The following is a 20936-nucleotide window of genomic DNA, read 5'->3' as shown; positions in this document are numbered from 1 at the left end:
TGAGAGTTCCCAGTGATGTGGGCCTCATCCCAGTTTATCCTGAGTACCTTTCTGTGCCAGGACTTACGCAGGCTATTTCCACATGCTGCAAGATCCCCGCATTCTCCACACTAGTTCTCTTGGGCTTTTAGTCTCATTTTATAGAGGAGGAAATGGAGGTTCAGAAGCATGAAGTGACTTGCCTAAGGTCACACAGCTAGTGTCAATAGCAGAGCTGGAACAGGAGCTCTCTGGTCTAGTCTAAAGGTCATGTCCTTGCAGCCAGCTCTAGCCACCTAGATTACTTTGCACAGAACTAAATGTAGGGAGTTGGTTTCGACATCACCTTGATGTCAAAATGTAGCATCTTTATAAGCATTTATTTCATTGCATGTTCCAACTCTATGCTGGGAACTGACAAATGATGATAGATATGATTTCATATCTCTCAGGCAGTTGGGCCAAGCACTTTGCATGCACTTATCCTTTACGTCAGTGCTAGGCATCTCCATCATTCAGCAAAAGACTGCTCAGCTCAGAGAGTAAGTGGTAGAGCCAGGATTCAAAACCATGAACACCTGACCCAGAAGCCTACTCTCTTAAGCCCTGTACATCCCACCTACCCTCAGAAGAACTGCCTTGACCTCTGAGTTATTCTATTTTTGTTCCCATCGGCAGATGAGCCATCAAGCTTAGAGACGCTGCAAATGACAGAAGCTTTGCACTCTGTGACAAACAGAACAATTTCTTTTTATTTATTTGTTTGTTTTTTATTGGCTATGGTGGGTTTTCGTTGCTGCGTGCAGGCTTTCTGTAGTTGCAGAGAGCAGGGGCTATTCCTTGTTGCGATACGTGGGCTTCTCATTGTGGTGGCTTCTCATTGCAGAGCACGAGCTTTATGCGCAAGGGCTTCAGTAGTTGTGGGACTCGGGCTCAGTAGTTGTGGCTTGCAGTGGCTTGCAGGGTCTAGAGCACAGGCTAAGTAGTTGTGGCGCATGGGCTTAATTCCACGGCATGTGGGATCTTCCCGGACTGGGGCTCGAACCTGTGTCCCCTGCATTGGCAAGCGGATTCTTAAACACTGTGCTGCCAGGAAGGCCCAGAAACAGAATAATGTCAGAGCTCCTTCCCAGGAATGCAGCCCAGTGACAAGATGTTAGTGGACAGTGAGGCATGTTCTGGTTGTGTTTAGCAGTTAAGGGTGCCAAGCCGGATAGACCAAGATGAAATCCTGGCTCTGTCAATTGCCAGCTTCTTCCTGTAACAACTCCCTCATGGATAAAATGGGAGATCATCATAGGTTATTCCTCATCATGGTAAAACTAACAGTTACTGAGTATTGACTGAACTAGTGCTTTACACTGGTCACCTCGTTTAATCAGTCTCATAGCCCTGTGAGATAGGACCCATGATTACTCTCGTTGTGCAGGAGAGGAAACTGAGGCACAGGGAGGTTAGTCAGCAAGCTCAGATCACACAGCTAGGAAGTAGCAGAGCAGGGCCTCCAACTCAGGCAGTGTGGCTCCAGAGCCGGGGTCCACACTGGTTTCTCCCGTGTGAAGGGCCTGGCACCGTGCCTGGCACTGGAAGCTCTCAACAGAATAAGTGGGGTGTCTGGGGTGAGCATGGGTTCCTAGTGAGTTCATAGAGAGTGACAGACCCAGAGCTCCCTCCCAGGAGGGTGTGTCGCTAACCCGTCCCTCTACTCCAGAGCCTTGCCATGCTGAAGGACGGCTTCCACAGCGACAGAGGGTCCCACTCTGACCTGTGGTCCAGCAGCAGCTCTCTGGAGAGTTCAGGTTTCCCACTGCCGAAACAGTACCTGGACATGAGCTCCCAGACGGACGTCTCAGGAAGTGTGAGTAGACAGTGCATGCCGCTGGGGGCCCCAAGGGACAGAGTACTCTGCTTGTTACTCATCTAAGGAGCCGGCCGGTGACTGTCTGTGGGCCTGGCTGCTAACTCAGCTTTCTGGAGCTCCGTTCTCTTGCAGACCTCTCAGCCCCCGGATACCATGAGATGGTAATGTGGAGGAAAAGCCAGTACTGACTCCCTGGTCCTGAGCATCACCTGGCCACATGACTGCATCTCTAGATGCTGCACAGAAAGCATGTTGGAAGGACCTGGCGTCTTTCTCTGGTTTCCCTCGTGCTAATTTGCAGCACCATGCTGTTATTCTTTCAGCAGCTGGGAAACAGAGGATATTTCCCTCCTGTTCATCCCAAAACAATGCATGCAGCTTGCAGACAGCTGCTTGCCTCCCAGTTCAAAAGCTCAGCCCAGTGAGAGTAATGAATAGTGCAAGTGCTGTCCAGACATCGCTCCTGAAAGCCTCAGTGCAGGACTGACCCACGGCCGTCCTTAACTTTGAAGAGCTTTTGTTTTCCTAGAGCAGGTGACATTGCATGAGAATGGCTAAATGCTATTCTGTCTGGTTTCTATAGTCGTATTCCCACTTGTGAGGAGAAGCTATATTCACGTCTGATGGGGTGAGCCTTGTAGCTTCTTGTCGCTCTTGACAGACTGGCATGGCAAACGGGGCTGCGCTCTCCTTCCCCATGCCACCCATGTGTCCAGCTGCAAGCCACCCGTGGGCCAAAGTTATCTGCAAAGGAACTGTGTGCCTTCTTCCAAGTTCTAGGATCTTCTTCTCACTCACTCAGGGGTGCACTCCTTACTGCAGACTCCCTGAGTGTCTGGTGGACCCCCTCCCCAGCACCCCCAGAATGGCTTTCTTGTGTATTGGCCATGCCTATTTCCTCCTGACTAGCTGTCCTCCACGCTTCTGAGGCTTGAATGGGCTCCAAGCCATTTGAGGGCTGCAAGATGATATTCTGGGCCCTCAGCTTCTCTTCTAGAAGTGATGAATGTCTGCGTTTGGGGCTCTTCCCATGCCTGAAGGAAAGAAAGTGTTTTTCCCCCTAAGTAGCTTCCCTGCGATTGGCAGAGCCAGCTCAATAATTGGGGACCGTTTTTCGCTACTTCCCACACAAGCTGTCAAGTTCCTCGTAAGCTCCCAAAACCCAGCTCAGCACTGGCCACGATAGCCATGTAATTCCCTACTTGTTCTTTCCTCCAGTTCGGCACCAGCAGCAACAATCAGTTGGCGGAGAAGGTCAGGTTGCGCCTTCGATATGAAGAGGCTAAGAGGAGGTAATTTAATTAGAGGCTGGGGGCTGGGGGCAGGATGGCCCCAACAATGATAACCGCTACTGTTGAGTGTCTGTTCTGGGGCTTCTTTTTACATGTCTCATCCTGTTTAACCCTCACAAAGATTGTGAAGGTATTATCATCTTCATACTTTAATCCTCTCTGAAACTTAGGAAATGACTCAACCAGGCACACTTAGCTAGATAAAGAGTGGAATTGTGCTTTGAATGATACTTTAAACCTCAAAGTCTAGTAATCTTTCCACTTGCCCACCTGAAAATCAACCTCAAAAATCAAGGTTTACCAACAATCATATAAGTAGTTGGTGTGAAGGAACACGACTGGGGTTTTAGCAATAGGCTAAAAAGACTACAAATACCAATCACTTCAGTGTCTCCTGCCCAACCGGAAACAAGCTGTGTTTTTATTTATTTATCTTTATAACAGCATGTTGTATTTTTTTATTTTATTTTTTTCAAGCTGTGTTTTTAAACTGTGTAGATACCAGAGACTTTAGGTATTCTGTGGTTTCAGAGAATCCTAAGCAGTTGGGTTCCACTGCCACAAATAAAATTAAAATAGTAATCAAAGTGGACATTTTTATAGCATCTGTAATGGCCCAGGCAGTGTACTAAAACATTCATATGTGCATCATCTCATTTAATTTTAAAAGCAGCCTAAGAGCATAACTTATATCATCTTCATGTTAGAGAAGAGAAAGGTAAGATGTAAGATATTTTGTGACTTTTCAAAGTGGAGTCAGAATTAGAACCCTGGATGATCCACAGTCTTCCTATACACTGAGCCAGCCTCACTGAGAAAGAATCCACAGGGTATGATGGTGAATGAAACCAAGCATATCGTATCCATTCCTCCTTAGGCTATGTTGCCTAGCCCATGGACATTCTAAGCCAGGCCAGGGAGGGTGTGACAGTGCCCAGCCCTGCCCCCCTGCCAACAATGTGTGAGCAGCAGAACCCTTTGCAGCATTGACAGGAATCCTTTAGAAACTAGAGGAAGCAAAAAAGGATATTTGTTGGCTTGTTGAACTCCAAAGTGCTGGGATAATCCAGCTTCAGGCACAGCTGGATCCAGGGATTCAAATGATGTTACATAGACTCAAACTCTCTCCTTTTCTCAGCCCTGCTTGCCTTTGTGTTGACAGACTTTCCTGTCAAAGCAGAAAGATGACCCCCAGCAATTCTAGGCTTACATACTACCACATTAGCAACCACAGAGGAAAGAGGACCTACCTTTCCCAACTGTCTTAACAAGCTTTGGGTTTGAGACTCACTGGCTTTTCTGGGAGAACCAATCATTATTGCCGGGTGGGAGGAATTAGAATTCTGTGAAGGTCCAAGCATGGGTCATTTGCACGACTCTGGGAAGGGGATTGAGGTCAGCTTTGAGGGAACCAAGTGACTTGAAAGTACGGGAGGACTGATTTCCCAAAGAAAGCTTGAAATATTGTTAACAAAAGAAGGAGAAAGTGGATACTGGTCAGGTGAGGAAAAAAAGATATCCTGTGCACTATTTTGGCTCCCCCTAGAGGTTCAGCAGAACCCACGACATTTGGACAACCATTTCTTGTCCCCTCTGAAGGGGACCACTCTGAACCCTAGATCTATTCCAGTTTGCAGCAATGCCTGTCTTAGATGATCAGTTTCTGAGAAATGAAAGGACGGAAATCTTCCTTTCGGGGTTGAGCCACTAAACTTATCACAGAGCTTCCTGGCTCATCCTTTATCCAGCGTTGTGTCTCCCCCTTCACCCAAAGGTAGTTTAAGTATAAAGAATAGAGCAACCTGCTGAATGGTAAAGCAGAGGCTGCAGCTCTTGAAGCAGGGAAGGCAGGTGGCTATAATGCAAGGTCTCATCATCGTATGCTAAGTTTTGTCACATGTGCATTTCTTGGGAGTAAGTGTAGTAGGTTTCATCAGATTCTCCTAAGGATGTATGGCTCAAAGTTTGAGGAGCACTGGCATAGGGAAAACTCCCGCAGAAAGTACATCCAGGAAAGCATCAATCTCCCCTTCAAGTGTCCCACGTGTAGTGGAGCCCCTGCCAGACCTGGCCATAGCATTCTATCCTCAAAGCAGCTGGATGGACAGCAGCAGCTACAGAGTTATCCCAAAGCCAGTTTTGATGGATTGCTGTATATGTGAATATGGAATTTAAATTAATTAACTCTAAGAATCCCTGCTGAGACACTTGGCTGGGGAATGAGCCAATGAGATGTGGTTCTCTGTATGGACTTTTCACTACACAGCACGGAGGTCTTGTCTCCAACAATGTTTTGATAAAATAAGAATTTGGCCACATTGTTTGCAGGTAAGATTGAACTGGGGGTCCAGAGGCCTGGGACCTCAACAGATATTGGCCATGTTTCTGACCTACAGTCTTAGGTGAGGCATATCCTCTCTGGCCATCTGTCCCACAGGGTTACCGCCAGGTCCTACCCACCCTTTAGGGATGGGGTGAGGCTAGGACAGTGATAGCTAAAAGCGCTTTGCAAAGACTAAACCCTAAAGGGTCACATGATTGCTTTTAAATATTTGTAGCAATACTCTTAGCGATGCTGTGAATCTTAATTTGATCCAACGATAATCATACCTAATGTCTGTGTAGCACTTGGCATTATATAAAGAGCTCTTAATGCTGTGTTTTCATTTGGTCCTCATAACCCACCTTGCAGGTACCATTATTATTTCCATCTTACAGATGAGGATACTCTGTCTTAAAGCAGTGAAGGGCTCCCAATTCCTTCCTGTAACACGTAAGGGCCTGCAGTGTACCAGACACTGTGCCAGAAGCGTGTATCACCTAAATGATTTCTTAAGAAGGTCAGAGCCGAGACTCCAACCCAAAGTCTCTGACCTCAAATCCGCAGTTGTTCACAGAGTACTGCGCCACTCTCCAGACTGGTTGGCACAAGGTTGGCAATGGCAGCATTTGCTGTGGTCAGAGTGGGCCCATGACTGCCATTGGTCCAGCACTTCTGTGCCAGACACACTGGCCACCTAACGGCTCATTTTCGCACCAGTTCTGACGGAGGAGTAACTCTCTTCTTATATACAAGGCTCAGAGAGTAGGCCCAACACTGCACACCTAGGAAGGGTGTAAACCAGGGAGTAAGCACAGTAGCAGCAGAAACATTCATGAGCGCTTGTTTAGTAGGCACCAAGGATTGTGCTTGGACATTTTATGAATTATGTCGTAAAACCTTCAACCATTACCCCATAAGGTTTTGTTATTCCTTCAGAGAGACGAAGCGACTTGCCCAAGGTCCCCTAGCCAGTGGTAGGAGGCTATCGCCTGACGAGGAATCCACCTCTGGTCTATTAGGCTTCATGTCCCTCAGGGCAAGCCCTCTGCCCCATCCCTGCAGAGCCTACTCATGGTTGGCACATGGTAGGCACCACATGTGTTTCTTAGAGAAAAATCTGTTCCTTGAGACCCCACGCTGATTAAAAGGAAGTCAGTCAGTGTCAGAGAGGATGCTCTGACGGCGGCATAGCTCCTCGGACCACGTAACCTTGTAAACACAGTCGGTCTGCTGGTCGCGCATTGCCTGGGGCACACCGGTCACGCCCACCCTCTCGGCCCGCAGGATCGCCAACCTGAAGATCCAGCTGGCCAAGCTCGACAGCGAGGCCTGGCCGGGAGTGCTTGACTCTGAGCGGGACCGGCTGATCCTCATCAATGAGAAGGAGGAGCTGCTGAAGGAGATGCGCTTCATCAGCCCCCGGAAGTGGACCCAGGGGGAGGTGGAGCAGCTGGAGATGGCCCGGAAGCGGCTGGAGAAGGACCTGCAGGCAGCCCGGGACACCCAGAGCAAGGCGCTGACCGAGAGGTGGGGCTGGGCTGGGGGCCCGGGGGCTGGGGCCCTTCCCTTGCTGCCTGTCTACCCTCCAGCCCCCAGTCGGGGGAAGAGGCCAGGGCGACAACCTGGGGCGCCTGGGCTGCACCCCAAGGACACTCAGTTTAGAGGCCTCGCCGCTTTCTGAAGTAGCAAGACTACCCCAGAACTTTACACACAGAATCGCATGACCAAAAGGTCTGCTCACGTGCAGGTTTTCAGAAATTATCTCCTAAGATAAGCTCTGTGTGATTTAGAGCAGTCATTCTCCAACTTTGTGACAGTGATTCACATGGCTTTGTTATGTAATGGACAACAGTTTCGCAAAGAGTGCATACTCTCCATGTGTGACAGCCCTCTGATACTTTCTTTTATGTTGCATTTCTTTACATGCTGGTCATGGCCCACTAAATTGATTTCACCATGTGCTAAGGAATTGCAGTTTGCAGTTTACAAAACACTGGTTTAGATGGGGTTTGCAAACTGAGATGCTTATAGGAGTCAAGCAGGTGATGTAAATACCAGAGGCCCACCTGGCCATGGGCCAGGTTAGACTGGAAGGCACAGACCCCACTTGTCTGAATCAGGTGCCGTCTCCAACCTCCAGCAAGTGGGAGTGCAGGCCCCAGGCTGCCAGAGGCCCCCATATTTCAAGGAAAGAGTTGTTTGGTTGTTTTTTTTTTTAATATTGGCAACCAATCCAAAAAGTTTTTAAATACGATAAAGGCTAAATCAGCTTCATCTGTGGGCTTGATTTAACCTGAAAGCCACTGGTTTCCATGCTTCGGTTTAGACCTCATAACAGACTTTTACTTCCTTCAGTGTCTCACCAGCCTCCACACCCACAGCTCCGTGTCCACAGTGGGTCCTACAGTCCCCAGCTTCTCCTTCTTTCATTTGTTCATTCTGGCCATTGGCCCATCATTATTTATTCATTCATTTAAGAAATGTTTTGTTGCACATATTTTGTGTTCAAGGCAATTTGGAGGATTCAGAAATGAACAAGTCATGATCCCTGCCCTGATACCCTTAGAATCTATTCAGTTATTTTCACTTTTTTTTTTTCCCGGCAGCAGACTTTATTGAGCAATGTCCCTGCCCTTATGGAGCTAGAACTGAAGATAGTGATTTTCAAATGCGTGTGGGTGTGTGTTTGGGAGCAGGGATGAGCAAGGGAATTCCTCTTTCCAGTGAAATCAGAGGCAGAAGCCCAGTTTATAAAGCAGATAAACTTGCCTGGGCCCAGCGGCCGCAGACCAGGTGTCCTAGGTGCCTGGCTGTGCTCTCTCTGCATCACCCCATAATGGGTCCTAACATGTCTTCAGGGAGCCTCCTGAGCGCTAAGGCACCCTGCTTGCAATCCCACCCTAGTACTGAGTACTCTATTTGCACACGGCAGGGTGGCAGATGGGTCAAGTTGACCAGCCTCTACCCAGCCTCTTGTAAGCACATCAGACAGTCCACTGACTGGTCCATGGTGAGGATTCTCTCCCCACCAACGCCCTTGTCAGAACTGCCACCAGGGATGTGTCACTTTCCTCTCATTTATCTTCTCCTGGGAGGGGCGGGTGGTTAGCACCGATCCACCACCAGGCCGGTGGGAGACGGAGGAGGAGAGGACTTCAATAATTGGTGTTTTTTAGCCCTAGGCAGCACCTTTTAGAAATCTCTGTTAGTGCCAAGACTCTGTCCTGCTTTCCCCAAGCCTGTGCATCTTGGGAACAAGGCCTGTTTCTGGACACCTTTATGCCTTTAGTGGGGTTTTTTGGTTTGTTTTGTTTGATTGATTGATTTATTGGCTGTGTTGGGTCTTCGTTACTGTGCATGGGCTTTCTCTAGCTGCTGTGAGCAGGGGCTACTCTTCATTGTGGCGCGCGGGCTAATTGTGGTGACTTCTCTTGTTGCAGAGCATGGGCTGTAGGCACACGGGCTTCAGTAGTTGTGGCACGTGGGCTCAATAGTTGTGGCTCACGGGCTTTAGAACACAGACTCAGTAGTTGTGATGCCGGGGCTTAGTCGGTTCGCGGCATGTGGAATCTTCCTGGACCACAGATTGAACCTGTGACCCTTGCATTGTCAGGCGGCTTCTTAACCACTGGGCCGCCAGGGAAGCCCCCTTTAGTGTTAATTGAAAGAATAAATGGTTCGTCAGCCTGGGCAGAGCCTTGCAGACCTCTCCTAAGGGCCTGTCTACCAGTCCTCTGGGTCCCTAACTTGCTCCCAGACCCTACAGCCATCACTGGGAAGCCCTTGTCTGTTCATCAAGCTCACAGCCAGCAGCTGAAGAGAACGGATCCATGGCAGCCTTACTGCTTGCTGGGTCGATAGAGATACCCTTCCCATCACTGACCTTGAGCAAGTCATTGACCTAATAGGGAAAAAAAAACCCAGGATAATTACATTGAATACTTCTGCATTCTGAAGGCGGGCGGTTGGACCAGGTTGTGAATTGAGGCTCTTCTCTGCTGTAATAATTTTGGTTTCTTGAAACTAGGGTTGATTGGATATTCTCTTAGAATTCCTATACTACATGCAAAAGGTACCATTATGTACCAGACTCTGTAACCTATGTCATCTCATTTAAACCTCCCAGCAACCCTGAGATTAATCTCCATTTCACAGTTGTGAAAACTGAGGCTCCCCCAGCATCACCGAGCGACAGAGCTGGGATTACAGCCCAGACTGGCTCCGCAGCTCATGCTTGCTTTAGGCTGCTGCCCACTTAGGGGGTCTTTTATTATTGCCTTCAGCTATGCCTTTCAAAGCTCCCATCGCTTCCCTGGAACAGTGAGTTCACACGGCCCCTCCAGGGAAGCCAGAATCTCCACCCTGGGGCAGCTGCTGAGCAGGTGACTCGCGGTCCCAGAGGGTAGGCTTCCCTGGGGACATGCAGAGAGAAGCCAGGGGGCATGTGGGCAGGAGGAGGTGAGAGCCTCGGGAAGGACGGGGACAGGGCTGACGGCTGTGAGCCTCCTGCACGAGAGAGAGAGAGAGAGAGAGAGAGAGAGAGAGCCCACCCAGCAGTCTTCGTCTGGGTTCAGTTCTTTGCCTTCAGCCCCGTTTGTCTGTGTTCACTCCCCTGACTCTCTTGTTCTCTCTCTAGGTTTCTTTCTCTCTCTTTTTGTTTCTCACGCTCCTCTCTCTCTTCTCTCTCTTTCTCAAAACAGGAGTATTATACTCCTTACCTGCACACAACAGCCTCTCTGTTCAAGGTGCCTTTGAGAAGGTCAGGAATAAACACATCCAGGAAGAGCGCACCACAGGCCCTGCCAGACCCCAGTCATGGATCAGTCGGAAGCACATACCTCTCCCCAGTACTCCCCATCTTCCCCCCACCCCCCGCTTCCACCTCCCTTCCCTGGGGCCGTCCCCACCACTCCTGAGAGCGGCTGTGCCTATTGGAGTGTGGACTCCCTGTCCCCATCCCAGGGACAAATTCCCCAGGCCTGAGATGCAGCCCAGGCTCTTGCATTTTTAACCAGCCCCCCAGGTGCTGAGCTGCAGCTTGTGGGGATTCCAGCCCCACCTTCTGGGTCCCCTGCCTGCTTCTACGCCTGGTGCGTTCTCGGCCTCCCAGCCTGTGCCGGGCATCACACGCAAACGCCATATGGCCAGCGAAGCCCAATGCCTCTGGGAGGCGGCCTCGGCACCTGTGTGTTGCAGCCGGTAGCTACACCCCTGTGCACAAGAAGTCAAGGGCACCTGGCCCCCGGTCCCCTCAGCCTCTAATTGGGGATCCAGTGGGGACCTGCATTTACTCCCAGGACATGCCTCTGTGGTCTCCTCCCAGGGGGAAGGAAAACAAAGGTCGGCATGGTGGCCCAGGCTGTGCCTTGACCCCACACCTCACACCTTGAAAGAGGTCTTGCTCTTACGGAGGGTCAGATTCCACAGTCCTGTCCATTCCATTGAAAACCAGGATTTTGTTCATTACGGGCTCCATCTGCCAGCCTGCAGCCTCCCCAGCCCAGCCCTGCACAGGACTCTGGAAGAATAGGGCCTGGGAGGGGATTGAGCTGGCCAAGAGCCATGCTGAGGCCACTGCTCCCATGGTCTTTTCTGTAATTTCCCAAGGCCAGCTCCCCAGGGACAGGTCCTGCCTGTCCCTCATCACTTTCCAGTTATGTCTCACGCCTGTGATAGGCCTTGGGCCTGTCAGTGGAGGGATGGTGTGGTTCGGTTTTCCATGGAAATGAACTCTCTCTTCCAGGCCCCAGACTGGGTTGGCTCTGCTTTGGGAGCTGTGGGTCAGTCATTCCTCCTCCAGCAGGATGGCATCAGGGGATAAGATGCCAACAGTGGAACACATCTGTCCATGGGAAATTTAACATCCGGGTCTTTCAACAGAGCAAAGACCTAGGTCTTTCCCCTACGTCAACTGGGGAAAAGACTTCCATTCAACAGTTACTTTTCGAGCACATCCTTGTGGCGGGCACCATGCCAGGGGCTGGGAGAGCAAGGCACAGCTCCTGCCTTTCAACCCCCAACCAGTGTAGCAGCTCAGAAACCTTAGTGTGCCTTCCAGCCAGCTAAGTAATAAAGATGCAGATGCCAGGGAGTTGCCTAGCTGTCCAGTGGTTAGGACTTGGCTCTTTTACTGCCAGGACCTAGGTTCAGTCCCTGGTCAGGGAACCAAGATCCTGTAAGCCGCACAGTGCGGACCAAAAAAAAAGTTGCAGATTCTTTCTTTCTTTATTTATTTTTGGCTGCATTGGGTAGGCTTTCTCTAGCGGGGCCACTCTTCGTTGCGGTGCACTAGCTTCTCATTGAGGTGGCTCCTCGTTGCAGAGCATGGGCTCTAGGTGTGAGGGCTTCAGTAGTTGTGGCACGTAGGCTCAATAGTTGTGGCTCACTGGCTTTAGAGTGCAGGCTCAGTGGTTTTGGTGAATGGGCTTAGTTGCTCTGAGGTATGTGGGATCTTCCCGGACCAGGAATAGAACCCATGTCCCCGGCATTGGCAGGTGGGTTCTTAACCACTGCACAACCAGGGAAGCCCACACCTCCTTTCTAATGCAGGACATCTGTGGGCCACAAACTGAAACCACTAACCTAGTGGATGCATGAGATAGTGGAGTCATGGCTGGGTGATAGAGCCTCTTCCCTGTCAGGTCCAGCGACCAGCACCCTCCCTGGAGCCCAATCACGCTGCCCCCATGGGGAATTTCAGGAGAAACTGGGGGCTGAGTAGAGCTTATATCCAGCCATCTCTTCAAACCCAAGAGTTTTACCTTCAGGGAGGGAGTCCCTGAATTGGGCTTTGGTGTCGGCGTGCCTGGGTCAGGCCTTAGCTCCCAGGTTCTGACAGTTCGCCACACTGGATCTTCCCCAGGCTCTCTGGAACCATTCTCTCCAGCTCCTTTGCTGACTATTGCCTGTCCACTCAGCCTTGGGTATAGACTCAGAGCTTGGTCCCAGACCCTACCCTTTTTTTTCTCCTATATTTTACCCGAAGACAGTGCATTCATTTGTTAGGGCTGCCAAACTAAAGTTCCACAAACTGGGTGACTTCAACAATGGAAATTTATTTCCTCACAGTCCTGGAAGTGCCAAGTCCAAGGTCAAGGTGTTGGCAGGGCTGTTTCTTCTGAGGCGTCTCCCCTTGGCTTGTGGATGGCCATCTACGCATGGTCATCTGCCATGTCTCCTCGTGGTCTTCTCTCTCTGCGTGTCTGTGCACAGTGCAGGGAGGGATGACTGGGTCGAATCCCAATTCTGCAACTAACTCTCTAGTTTCGAGTAAACTGTTTAACTCTAGGAGCCTCAGTTTTCTCGTATGTAACGTGGTTGAAAAAAAAAAATTCTTACCATGTAGGATTATTTTGCAAATGAATTAAGGCAACATCATGTTTCCTCGTCAGCCCCTGGCACATAGCAGATGATGCGTATAGCAGTTATTTTAGGATTATGGATAGAGGCCATCTCTCCAAGCATCATAGTATAATGCTTCTAGGAAGCTCTTTTGTGTGTGTGTGTATGTTGGTGGGTCTGTGTGTACATCTCTATCAGTGCCTACCTGTGATTCCTCTTTCAGGGAGATGGAGGCAGGATCCCTCGGGGCTCCCCACTCATGCCTTCTCTCCGTTCAGGTTGAAGTTAAACAGTAAGAGGAACCAGCTGGTGAAAGAGCTGGAGGAAGCCACCCGGCAGGTAGCAGCTCTGCACTCCCAGCTGAAGAGGTGAGTAGTAGGCAGCGGGGCGAGGGCTCCCCTGGGCAAAGCCAGATGCAGGTGTCCCGAGGTGGCCCAGCCCAGCCTCTGCCCTTCACATGTCCTCCGTGGCTTGAGTGCACGGCGGGCAGATGGATGGTCTAGGGGACTTGCGCTGGGCCTGGTGTGGCCAGGGGCAGGGTCCTTCACCTGCCCAGACCGCAGCCTCGTCAGTCCATTGACGACACACAGAAGGCCCCAGTCGGGTGCTAGTGTGTCTCGTTCACGTCTCCCATCCCCGCCAGCCAGCTTGCACAACACAGAGAGAGTAGGCTTCAGGCCGGGTGCTGGGTGGGCAGCGTGGCTGGAATTTTATCACAACGTCTTGTTTTCATCAGATATTTTTAACAGTTGACACTACTTTTCAAATTACACTTAGGATATAAAGTTTCCTTTTTGAGATAACTACAAGTATATTAATGTAAAAAGTGTGTTGAGTTGAAGGAAAATATTAAGCAGCATTATTTGGGGTTGGACTCAAATATGGAAAAATATGAAAATGGAATGCCGCTGGTGGAGGTTTGAGAGATGTAGAGGGGAAAGTGGACTTTTAATGCAGCCGGCTTGGGTTCAGATCCCAACTCTGCCAGCACCAGATTATGTGGCCTTCTCGGGATATCCTCTTAGTGAAACGGGGATGTGTGGTCTACCCTGCAGACTGTCCAGCGAGGTAGTGCCTTCTAAGTGCGTGTGGTACTTTTCGGGGGAGGTTCCGGGCAGCCCACCCACTCTGTGTCCTCGCCCTCCCTCCCCCGCCCCAGCCTGTCCGGCAGCACGCAGAGCCTGTCCTCGGGCAGCAGCCCCGGATCCCTCACGTCCAGCCGGGGCTCCCTGGCTGCCTCCAGCCTGGACTCCTCCACCTCGGCCAGCTTCACCGACCTCTACTATGACCCCTTCGAGCAGCTGGACTCAGAACTGCAGAGCAAGGTGGAATTCCTGCTCCTGGAGGGGGCCACGGGCTTCCGGCCCTCGGGTTGTATCACCACCATCCACGAGGACGAGGTGGCCAAGACCCAGAAGGTGGAGGGGGGCGGCCGCCTACAGGCCCTGCGCCCCCTGTGCGGCACGCCGAAGTCCGTGACCTCCCTGTCCCCCCGCTCTTCGCTCTCCTCCCCATCCCCGCCCTGCTCCCCTCTCGTCGCTGACCCCCTCCTGGCCGGGGACGCCTTCCTGAGCAACCTGGAGTTTGAAGACCCCGAGCTGAGTGCCACCCTCTGCGAACTGAGCCTTGGCAACAGCACCCGGGAGAGGTTCCGGCCGGAGGAACCCGGAACGGAAGGCAAGCCGCTCGGCCAAGGTAGAGCGCACCACATCCGGAGGGCGGTGTGGCCGGGGAGGGAGGAGGGTGGGAACCGCGCCCAGGTCCGAGTTCTGGACCCCAGTGACGATTGTGGTAATTAGGGCAACACTTACTGACTGCTTTCTATGTGCCAGATCTTTCCATGGTGTGTCAGTTTATTTATTCACTCAGGAGGCATTTAATATGTGTTTACTATGGTCTAGGTCCTGAGCAAAGGGTTTTTCCGTGGTCGCTTCATTCATGCAGCAGATATTAAGTGCCTACTGAAACTAAATGCCAGGTCCTGTGCTAGTGGCTGTACATGGATTCATTCATTCATTCATTCAACAGCTATGCCATGTGGGTTAGTCACAAGGATACAGTGTGGAGGACAGACACGTCCTGGTTCCCATGAAGCCTGCATGCAAATGAAGGCATAGGCAATAACTGTACACGCAAACCAATAAAAGCACTAGGAAGAAAATAAAACAGGGGATGGGATGGAGCCTTTCAGGTTGGGGTGGGGCTGCCAGTTCAGATGGGGTGGTGAAGGGAGGCAACATAGGAAGCGAGGCTGGAACAGTGAGAAGGAGCCAGCCTTGGGAGACGCAAGCGCGACGTCTCTGGGGCTGGAGCAAGGGGCTGCAGCAGGGGCCAGAGGGAGGGGTCACCCGCAGGGCAGAGAACGGGGCGGAGGGCGGGCTGTGCAAGGTAAGGAGTTTACACTTTATCCTAATTGCTGCAGAGATCGGTGCGACTGTTTGAAGCCAGGGAATGCTATGACTTGCATGCTGCCTGGGGTCAGAAAGAACATTACGGTGTGGACTGAGGTTCAGGTCGGAAGCTTCAAAATAGAAGATGATGCCAATGATGACAGCTAAGATTTATTGGGAGAAAAATCTTTATCTTTAGCAGCAACCACATAATAAATTATAATAATTAATATTTGTTGGGGTGCATTCCATGGTGAGCAGTGTGCTTTGTATGGTGAAATAGGTCACTTCTATTACACCCATTTCACAGATGAGGAAACAGGTCCGGAGAGGTGCTATCACTTGCCCTACGTCCCCTAGCCAACAGGTGGGGAAGCAGGGATTGGAATCTGGGTTTTTCCCATCCCAGAGCCCAACCTTTGTCATCATAGTCCCCCTTAGGACATGAGGCAGCTCTGCGTGTTTATTCCTAAGACACTCCTGGTGCTCACTGATCCCATCATACCTATGGTATGCCAGTCAGGACTGAGCCGGGTGATTTATCGAGTTCAGGTATGCAAGATACAGGCACTGTCCGGCATACTTCCTCACGTAAACCTCACGACAACACTATGAAGTGGGTGCTGTTTTTATCCTCCTCTTGTGGACTGAAAGCCATGAGACTCAGCAAGGTTAAGTAACTTGTCCAAGGTCATTGTCACTACTGTGAAACAGTAGAGTCAGGACGGGCTCTAGGACCGCTGGCTCAGAAGCCACACCGAGCCATGTGTCGGTTCTGTCGGCAAAGGTCTCCTGCGCCTGGCTCCCATGAGGCTGGCCAGAGGCTCGACCCGCCTCCGCCGACAGCTCCAGGAATGGGCGGGAGGGCAGCTGCTGCACCCAGAGCTATCAGTTCCCCGGTGTGCAAGGGCCAGTGGGAGCAAGGGGGAAACGATGAGATTTCCCGGTTCATGAAAGGCTCTGCTGGGTTCGTGCCAGCCGCTTCCTTAGAAGAGGAGCCGAGAGATCCCTGGGGCTCCCTCATCGGGAAGGGAGTCTTGCCGAGTGCTCTCACACAAAAATAAAAACAGGCTTCCTACTACAGCAGGTGGCAAGCTTCAGGAAATTGTTCCCTGGAGAGGAGGGGGTGCAGGCGGAACCTCTAACGAGGCTCAAGAAGCATTCCTGGCGCTCCCTGGCAGAGGGCTGCGATAAGCCGTCTCAGGGTTGCTGGGACCCCAGCCGGGTGTGGGGCGCGACCCCCCCACTACCGCCACCCTTTCCCTGCAGTGTCCATACAGCTTGGGGGCCAGAGACCGCTCACATCTCAGGTCGGCGTTTCTTCATGCCATCTCCAGAAGCCCTCCCTGCCACAAGCGGATGCCAGGCTGAGCTCAGACACTAAGCAGTTTATGTGATTAGTGCCACTGTTCAGTCAGCAGACAAATTAATCTCCTTAAGTGGTTTAGTGGAGGGTGGACAGGGGTGGGTCTGAAGGCAGGAGCTCTCCCGGGCTGCAGCAGCAGATGGGGGACACAGGCTGGGAAAGCCACGCCCAGATGGCCCCTTGGCTTCTCCCAGGCTCACTGCCACCATCCCCTTCCCCAGCCTGCCCCATCCCCAGCCTCTTCTCCAGTCTGCACCCCACCCCCACCCCTCCCCACCCCACCACGTGCGTGGCACGCAGCGGGCGCTCAGAAGTGCTGGCTGTGAGGTTGAAGCTCCGGAGTCTGTCCTTCCCCTGCGGCGTGGAGGTCAGGAGCTGTCCTGTTCACCTCGGTAACTCTGAACTTGGCAGTGGACCTGGCACACCATCAGCGCCCGTTACTTGCGGAAGGAAGGGATGTGCAGTGTAAGCTGAATGCTCCGTCTGAGCCCCGGGTCAGAGACTTCTGAGGGCCTCTGTCAAGGGCAGGGGCGATGGGCTGAGTTAGGAGTGGAATGAGATAGGCAAATAGGAGAGCCGGTACTTAAATCCTTCCCTTCTTCCTCCTCTCGCGCCTCTCAAGGGCCCAGAGGCTGTTGTTTTGCCCCAGGTGTGTAGGGATTGATCTAGAAGGCATCACTTTAGTGATGGGAATGATAGTCACAGTGACTAAGGATAGGGGTACTGACTTTTCTAGAACACTTCCCCTGCACCAGTCTCTATACTAAGGACTTCCCTATGGCATCTCATCCAGTCCTCCCAACAGCCCTACAAGGCAGGTATTATTACCCCCATTTTACAGATGAGGAATGCAGGGCTCAGAGGATGTAAATCAATGTCCCACTGTCATGAAGCAGTCTGTGGTAAAACTGCGATTTGAACCCAGGTGGTTTGGCTCTGGAGTCTGAGGTGTTAATCACAGAATCAGGGGCTGCCCTTTCCTTCACCCCAAAACAAGGCAGGACCTTGCTGTCCAGTTCAGAGGTGGTTGGATTTTGGCGGGACCATTGTAGGACAGTGGGGAGACCCAAAGTGTGTGTTGTGACGACAGCATCCTGATTTCTGGACCCCGCCTTGCCATCCTTCCTTTTCTCCTCTCTTCCCCCAGCTGCGAATACGGCTCCAGGGTGCGGCCTGAAAGTGGCCTGTGTCTCAGCTGCCGTGTCGGATGAATCGGTGGCCGGGGACAGCGGTGTGTATGAGGCTTCTGTGCAGAGGTGGGTCCCTGAGTCCTGGGAACGCTGCGTGTGCAGGGCCCAGGCCCCCGCAGGTGTATGGGAGGGACCCACGGGAGGGTGGTGTGAAGATGCAGACACTGCTGCTCCCCTCGGGGCTGGAGATGCTTCACATTTGGGAGACTGCTGGTTCCGCGATTGCCATTCAGGGCGCATGGCTAGGGGAGCAAGTATTGGAGGAAGGGCAGCCCCCTCAAGAGAGGGATCCAGAGTAGTTGCGGACAGGCAGCGTCCGCAGGGAGGCTGAGCAGACCCAAACCTTCCTCCTTGAGAATCCAGCTGCCTCGCTCCCAGAGAGATCCCTGTCTCTGGAAAATCTCTCTGAGCCCTGGTCACCACAGGGAAGCCTGACCCTCTTTCTTTCCCACATCGCCTTCCAGACTGGGAGCCTCAGAAGCCGCTGCTTTCGACAGTGACGAGTCAGAAGTAGTCGGCGCAACCCGGGTTCAGATTGCCCTGAAGTAAGTGGCAGGGAGGGTGGGACAGAGGGGCGTGGTCTGTGCAGGGTCTCTTCCTCGTCTGCAGCGTCTCCAGCATTGACCCTCACAGCTGCCCAGGGAGGAAGGCAGAACCAGCAGGACATGCTGACAGCTGTGGGCTCCTAACTAAAGGGGGGTAGGGGGTCTCTTTCCAAGCCCCCCAATTCCCCATTTCACAAAAGAGGAAAAACAAGGTTTGAAGTCCTTGTACCTTACCTGGACTCACTGACCTGGCCAGAGGCAGAGTCAGGCGGGGACCGAGACCTCCTGCCTCTTGGTCGGTTCGGTTGCCACGGCTTTTGTCTTATCATCTCATCTGGATCGAAGTCAACCCCTGGAGGCTGCAGCCCAGATTTCTTGTTGTTTTCTCTTGATGCAGGATGGCCCTGATATTTCTTAAAACAGGAATTAATTGCCAGCGTTTAACTGTCAGGACATTTCATACAACCTCTGGCTTCTCTTTAAAAATTCAGAGTGACAGCTCTGGACCTGCATCCCTGCATGACAGCAGACACTGGGCTTGTGCTCTCCAGCTCACCACAGTCCCCAGAGCAGCCAGCAGCCACATCCGTGATTATTAAGGGAGAGCGAGAGGTGAATGTGTTACCAACAGGTGCTCCACATGCCCCCTTTTTCATTTCAGGTATGATGAGAAGAATAAGCAGTTTGCAATATTAATCATCCAGCTGAGCAACCTCTCTGCTCTGTTGCTGCAGCAAGACCAGAAAGTGTGAGTGTGTAGCTGATGGGCTGTCTATTATCCTCTCCCCCTCTGCGCCCTTCCCCGGGGACGCTCTCCTGCTCTGTTCTGCTCCGACGACAGGCCCCGTAAACCGCTGTGGGTGTTTAGCACATATGACCGTGATGCACAGTTGTCAGTGCCGTGTGTGTGGATGCAGACAGGGTGGCAGACACGCTCCCTATAAAGAGGAACGCTCCAGGTAGCTTTGAATCCTCCACATACGCGTCCCGAGCCCCAACCAGGTGCCAGCGCTAAGGATGGGGTGGCGAGCAAACCCCTACCCTTGTGAACTTGAAGGCTGGCACAGAAGGAGGTCACGGTCCCTTTTATCTGCTGTAAGCTCGAGTATAACACGCAGAAAGAGCCAGGCTTGCCTCTCTCAAGAGCCGGCTCCCATCACTGTGCTCCTATTGGCAGGTCGTGATGGATGCTACCCTACGGTTGATGATACAGCAAAGACCTGGCTCTGCCCGGGTTTATGTTTCATTGAGCTCATCTGCCTACATGTTCCTCCTTTGCTAGACCGTGGGCCTTGAGGGCAGCAGCAGGAGTTTATGTTTCTGCGGTCTGCACCCAGCCAGCGTCTGGGGTATGACACATGGGAAGGAGGAAGGCAGGCTGGAAAACAGCCAACGCAGAAGGAAGACAAGATTGGACACTGGAGTTGTGTGCAGTGTTTTGCTCTTACAAACAGGGCCAGGGTGAATAACCTTCTCCCTAACTCATTGGTACTTGTGCAGCTGTATCTGTGCCTAGAAATCAGCTGTCTGGGTCGAAGGGTAAATGCATCTGTCCTTATGTTAGGATTGGCATCGTCGCCTCTGCAGGGGTTGTGGCGTTTTGCCTTCCCACCAGCAGTTGTATGAGGACTCCTCAAGGTTAACAAGCAGCCTCACAGACCCTCCTGTGCACAGCAGTTTGTACACCATTGGTCTCAGGCTCCATAAGCTTTGAGGGTCTAATGATCGGGGGATTCGGTAGAAGGAAGAACAGCGTATTGTCCTTGGGACCTTGATGCATCTCTCACAAGTAACTGCATCACGACTGGAGAAATTACAAACTCTTGTCCGCTGTTATTTCCTTGGGGGTTTGTAGCAGCCGTTTAGCCTAACACCTGAGCCCCAGGCCCAGCCTGACCTGACCCAGGCTCTTCTGCATTTCTGTCCCTCTAGGAACATTCGCGTGGCTATCCTTCCCTGCTCTGAGAGCACCACCTGCCTGTTCCGGACCCGGCCCCTGGATGCCTCGGACACCCTGGTGTTCAATGAGGTGTTCTGGGTGTCCATGTCCTACCCAGCCCTTCACCAGAAGACCTTAAGAGTCGATGTCTGTACCACCGACAGGAGCCATCTGGAGGAATGCCTGGTGAGGGCTCTGTCTGTCCAACCACCCAGGGATTGGTCCACCTTGCACTTCAGGGAGAAAGCTTGGAGAAACACAGCTTGTGGTGTCAGCCCAGCCCTTCTTGGGTTCTAGGCAGGGGCTCTTCCACAGATAAACAGTGTCGTTTCCAGACTTATTGGGAGCAGGGTAAGGGGTGCGGGGAGCTCCTCTTTCTGCTGTGGAGTTGCAGGGCCACTTCCCTTGTGCCTGAGGCTGAGTCACCAGCCTTCCCCACCGTGTGGCCTAAGGCTCTTTAATTCTGTCTCAGTTCCCTTATCTGTAAAACTAGCTAACGCTGGCTACCTCATAGGTGGTTTAAATGAAGCACTACAGCAATGCCTTTTTTTTTTTTAAAGATTTATTTTATTATTTGTTTATTTTGTTTTTGGCTGCGTTGGGTCTTCCTTGCAGTGTGCAGGCTTTCTCTAGTTGTGGCAAGTGGGGGCTACTCTCTTTTTCTTTAAGAACTTTTATTGAGATACAATTGACATACAATAAACTGCATA

At 51.8% G+C, this 20936-nt stretch overlaps 1 protein-coding gene across 4 annotated transcripts in view; it reads left to right on the top strand.

Annotated features, from left to right (window-relative positions):
* The window catches only part of WWC1 (WW and C2 domain containing 1), a 149298-nt gene that overhangs the window by 100240 nt on the left and 28122 nt on the right, over positions 1-20936 (top strand). For all 4 annotated transcript variants that reach the window (XR_009052842.1, XM_057729482.1, XM_057729495.1 and 1 more), the window contains 9 exons: positions 1691-1837; positions 3059-3132; positions 6740-6982; positions 13075-13164; positions 13956-14491; positions 17700-17808; positions 18207-18287; positions 18949-19035; positions 20220-20412. Coding sequence is in view for 3 of the 4 variants with exons in the window: in XM_057729482.1 (XP_057585465.1) it covers positions 1691-1837; positions 3059-3132; positions 6740-6982; positions 13075-13164; positions 13956-14491; positions 17700-17808; positions 18207-18287; positions 18949-19035; positions 20220-20412 (1560 nt within the window). In the remaining variant the exon portion in view is untranslated. The remainder of the gene's footprint in view (positions 1-1690; positions 1838-3058; positions 3133-6739; positions 6983-13074; positions 13165-13955; positions 14492-17699; positions 17809-18206; positions 18288-18948; positions 19036-20219; positions 20413-20936) is intronic.

The sequence above is a fragment of the Hippopotamus amphibius genome, chromosome 1, assembly GCF_030028045.1.
Source record: "Hippopotamus amphibius kiboko isolate mHipAmp2 chromosome 1, mHipAmp2.hap2, whole genome shotgun sequence".
NCBI lineage: Eukaryota > Metazoa > Chordata > Mammalia > Artiodactyla > Hippopotamidae > Hippopotamus > Hippopotamus amphibius.
The sequence above is the reverse complement of the archived record's forward strand: the minus strand, read 5'-3'. Positions and strand labels throughout refer to the sequence as shown.